Source organism: Sinocyclocheilus anshuiensis, unplaced genomic scaffold, assembly GCF_001515605.1.
Source record: "Sinocyclocheilus anshuiensis isolate Anshui unplaced genomic scaffold, SAMN03320099.WGS_v1.1 scaffold648, whole genome shotgun sequence".
NCBI lineage: Eukaryota > Metazoa > Chordata > Actinopteri > Cypriniformes > Cyprinidae > Sinocyclocheilus > Sinocyclocheilus anshuiensis.
In genome coordinates, this window is record NW_015557156.1 from 1,281,598 (window position 1) to 1,285,392 (window position 3,795).

The 3,795-nt window shown below is 35.9% G+C and overlaps 1 protein-coding gene across 4 annotated transcripts in view; it reads left to right on the plus strand.

Annotated features, from left to right (window-relative positions):
- Positions 1-3,795, plus strand: part of LOC107678208 (reticulon-4-like) — a 20,850-nt gene that overhangs the window by 14,111 nt on the left and 2,944 nt on the right. For all 4 annotated transcript variants that reach the window (XM_016473404.1, XM_016473405.1, XM_016473407.1 and 1 more), the window contains exons 4-6: positions 1,719-1,788; positions 1,902-1,948; positions 2,080-2,138. In XM_016473404.1, coding sequence (XP_016328890.1) covers positions 1,719-1,788; positions 1,902-1,948; positions 2,080-2,138 — 176 coding nt within the window. The remainder of the gene's footprint in view (positions 1-1,718; positions 1,789-1,901; positions 1,949-2,079; positions 2,139-3,795) is intronic.

Genomic DNA, 3,795 nt, shown 5'->3' on the forward strand with positions numbered 1-3,795 from the left:
GTGCGCAAGACTGTCCCAGGTCTTAAAAATGCCAAAGCGCAGTGCACTTAATGCACACTAAATCCACACTATCTCGAATACCGCTCCGGAGCGCTATTCGAGGCTTAGTGTATCCCATCATGCATCATGTTCTGGAAATAAATCGTGAGACTTTTTGCCGAGATCTCGCGAGAAGTCACGGAAACCTTTCCAATGCAAATTAAATATTAATATAATAATTAGATTACATATAATTTGATAGAAAAACAGTGTTTTTACCTTTTATTGGTGCAAAGATTAGTGGTCATATTTATTTTGTACAACATTTGCAACTGCTTTTTATCACTTAATTAGAAGCACCACAAATTAAAATTGTCATGTTATAGGGACTACTAAACAGACATTTAGAAGTTGATTTTGAAATGCAAAGTATTTAAAATTTAAATAAAGCTATGTAAACACTTGCATTTTTACAACACTACAAGTGTGTCCCATCAGGTAATGAAAAGTTCGACACACACTTGTGGTCTTCATCCTCACTTGAACACTTGGGCCAAATACAGGAAATACATCATATAAGTAGTCAAGTGGTCAAGTGCAAAGACCGCAAGTGTGGGTATTTGGACAAGGCATTAGTTTCCACCCCACTATGCGTTGTTGCTCAAATGCCCATGTTGCGATGCTGAGGGCATTCCAGTTCTGATGAGTTGGTCGAAAACAAGACATTTAAATAATAATAATTAAAATCATTTTTTAAATGAATAAATATACATTAAAAAAAAAAAAAAAAAGTTGAACAAATTAATGATATTACTTCTGAAAATTCACTCTGGGCCTGTAAGCCTAACATTGTTGACAGTAGCAGAACTAGAGGTCACAAGTCATCTGGTTTACTAAAATACATGTTTGGATCCAGGGATAAGCGCTTCTTAATCTTGCGTCAAAACGTCTGGCATTTTAAGGAGTTGCCGTGTTCTAAGCACAGTTTGTGGCGTAATGGAAAAGCGCCACTAACATTAATGTTAAATCAGCACCTCGTGGCTTTTCTTGGCGCTGCATTGACCCACGTCTCAAACGCAGGGGAGCCCAGTGGATGGAAGCATCCGTGTAAGGAGATTTACTGCCCTGTGAAGGGGGGCGGTGGTTATGGGTTGTGGATAGAGTTACAGCCTGACCCCGCTGCCCTTTCAGAGCTCTGGAGGTCTTCCGCAGTTGGACAGTTAGATTCCGTCCCAGCATTCAGTCTCTCTGTGGTCAGACGGCTATATTGAGTGACGTGTCCAGTTACGAGTGACAGTTTATGTGCCGGTGGGTTTTGAACAGGCTCTGCCATTTGTTGGGTCAGCTTGCAAAAAAGGGGTCGGCCTTCTATTTTGAGTTCAAGTGAAACGTTTTTGAGCGTACAATGACAATTTATGAAAATGGTCGGTTATTAGGCATTTAAAAATACACTTTCGAAACACTGATCCATTTTTATCAGTTATAATTTAGCTTTCATTACCATTTTGACCATCTTTCTGACTCTTGAGAGTTTTTATTAGTAAGAACAGAACATTTTTGTTTGTTTTATTTTTTTGTAACCGTCTATACTGTAACTTTTTATCAATTGAATGCATCCTTGTTGAATAACTTATTTTTTTAATACTGTTACACCTTGCGTAAGTTTTGAAATGTGTTTCTCACAGTGTTTCCTCTGGCCTGTTGGAAGTATGTTGACATGGTTTCCTCTCTTCTTCCAGTTTGCAGTTCTCATGTGGATCCTGACCTATGTTGGTGCCTTGTTCAATGGTCTGACCCTTCTTATTTTGGGTAAGTCCATTTGGGACTGTAGTCCTATTAGTTTATTATTCGTTTGCAGTTAATTGGCACTTGTCAGAATTATAAGAATATGCCGTAATTTTCAAAATGTGCTTTTTCTTTAGGTCTCATAGGTGCTTTCAGTTGGCCAGTGATCTATGAAAAGCATCAGGTATGTTTGGCATGTGTATGCATTGATAACTTCTGTCGTGGTTGATTAAGTATTTATCAGAGTCTTCAGTTTCAATAAACCTATAATGTATACCTGAATGCCGTAATTATTCTTTTTCACTCCTAATGCAGGCACAAATTGACCATTACTATGGACTGGTGAACAAGCAAATCAAAGATGTTTTGGGAAAGTAAGTCCGTTTACATTGTGAAATACATGACTGGTGTTTTCTTCAATAAACCAGATGAAAAAATTGTGTTTTATGATCATTTTGTAGCATATTTGAAATAATTGTAGACAAAATAGGGTTATTTTAGAATCACTGAGATACTGTTAGTTTTTATTAATATTTGTTTTTATTTTAGTTTTCCATTTTAATTTTAAAAGTGATAGTAATCTTGCGTGATTGTCACATTTATTTATTTATTGTTTGTCTGTGTGAAGTAGTTTTTAAATTTGAAGTTGAAGAAAAAAATGTAATTTTTATCTATGTATGGTTTCTATTAATATTTAATATAAAATTAAATTAAATGAAAATGAGAAATAATTCCTTGGCAAATGGCATGCATATAGATAGATAGATAGATGGATGACCCCTTGGTAAATATGATCCCAGAAGGCTGTGAAAATAAATCTGCATTAATCATTTTGATCTTTTATTGAAAAAATTCACATAAATCTAACATTTCATTGGAGAATAAGAATTTAAAATGGGGGGGGGAAATATCATTATGACATAAATGTTTTTCTCTAATACACATTGGACGCAATTAACGGCACCCTTTTATTCAATGCTTTTTGAAACCTCCATTTGGCATAACAGCTCTGAGTTTTCTCCTATAATGCCTGACGAGGTTAGAGAGCACCTGACAAGAGATCAGAGACAATTCCTTCATCCAGAATCTCTCCAGACCCTTCAGATTCCCAGCTCCATGCTGGTGCTTCTCCTCTTCAGTTCACCACACTCATTTTCTATAGGGTTCAGGTCAGGGAACTGGAATGGCCAAAGCAGAAGCTTGGTTTTGTGGGGTACCAATAATTGTCCATCGTGTATTTGAGAAAAACATTTATTTCATAGAGATTTTCCCCCATTTTCAATTGTTTTATTTCAATGAAATGTTAGATATTTGTGAATTTTTGTTAAATAAAAGATCAAAATGATTAACAATGCAGATTTATTTTCACAGCCGCCTTTGATCATATTTACCAAGGGTGAAAAGGCGCTGGCGCGCGCTATAGCCTATATCCTTTCATATCAAAGCGCGAAATAAACTGCGTGCATGCAATGCCATGGTCAGTTAAGTCATGAAGTTACCAAAGGCGATTAAAGCTGCCTTAAAACTGTGCATGCATGTAATATATTTTATGAGTCACATTTAAGAACATGTCTCTGAAATGGTTGAAATGGTTTTCAAAACTGTCCTGGAGAAGCCCAGCACTGTCTCAATCATCTAACACTCCCGATTTAACTCGTCAGCTCATTAATAGAGACTTTAAGACCTGAAGTGGGTCAGAAAAGGTAAAAAGAGTAAATAAGAGTAATCTAGCACATTAGAGAAAATATGATGCGTGTCAGATCCGCGTCACGTTCAGCAGCGGCAGCTCTTAAAGAAATAACAGCCAAAACAGCCTAATAACCAGCTGCTTTGATGTCTATCAAAAAAAGAAAAACTGTCTTTTAAAAAAGAAGAGGGAAAAAAAGAACTTTTATAGCTTTAAGGATTCATCTATATTTAATTTAGAATTTAGTGTTTGATAACTTTAGTTTCAATTTCTGTGTATTTCTGCTGAAGGGCACAGGTAAATATGACATTTATTATAATGGGTTTATGTGAAGATTGTTTTAA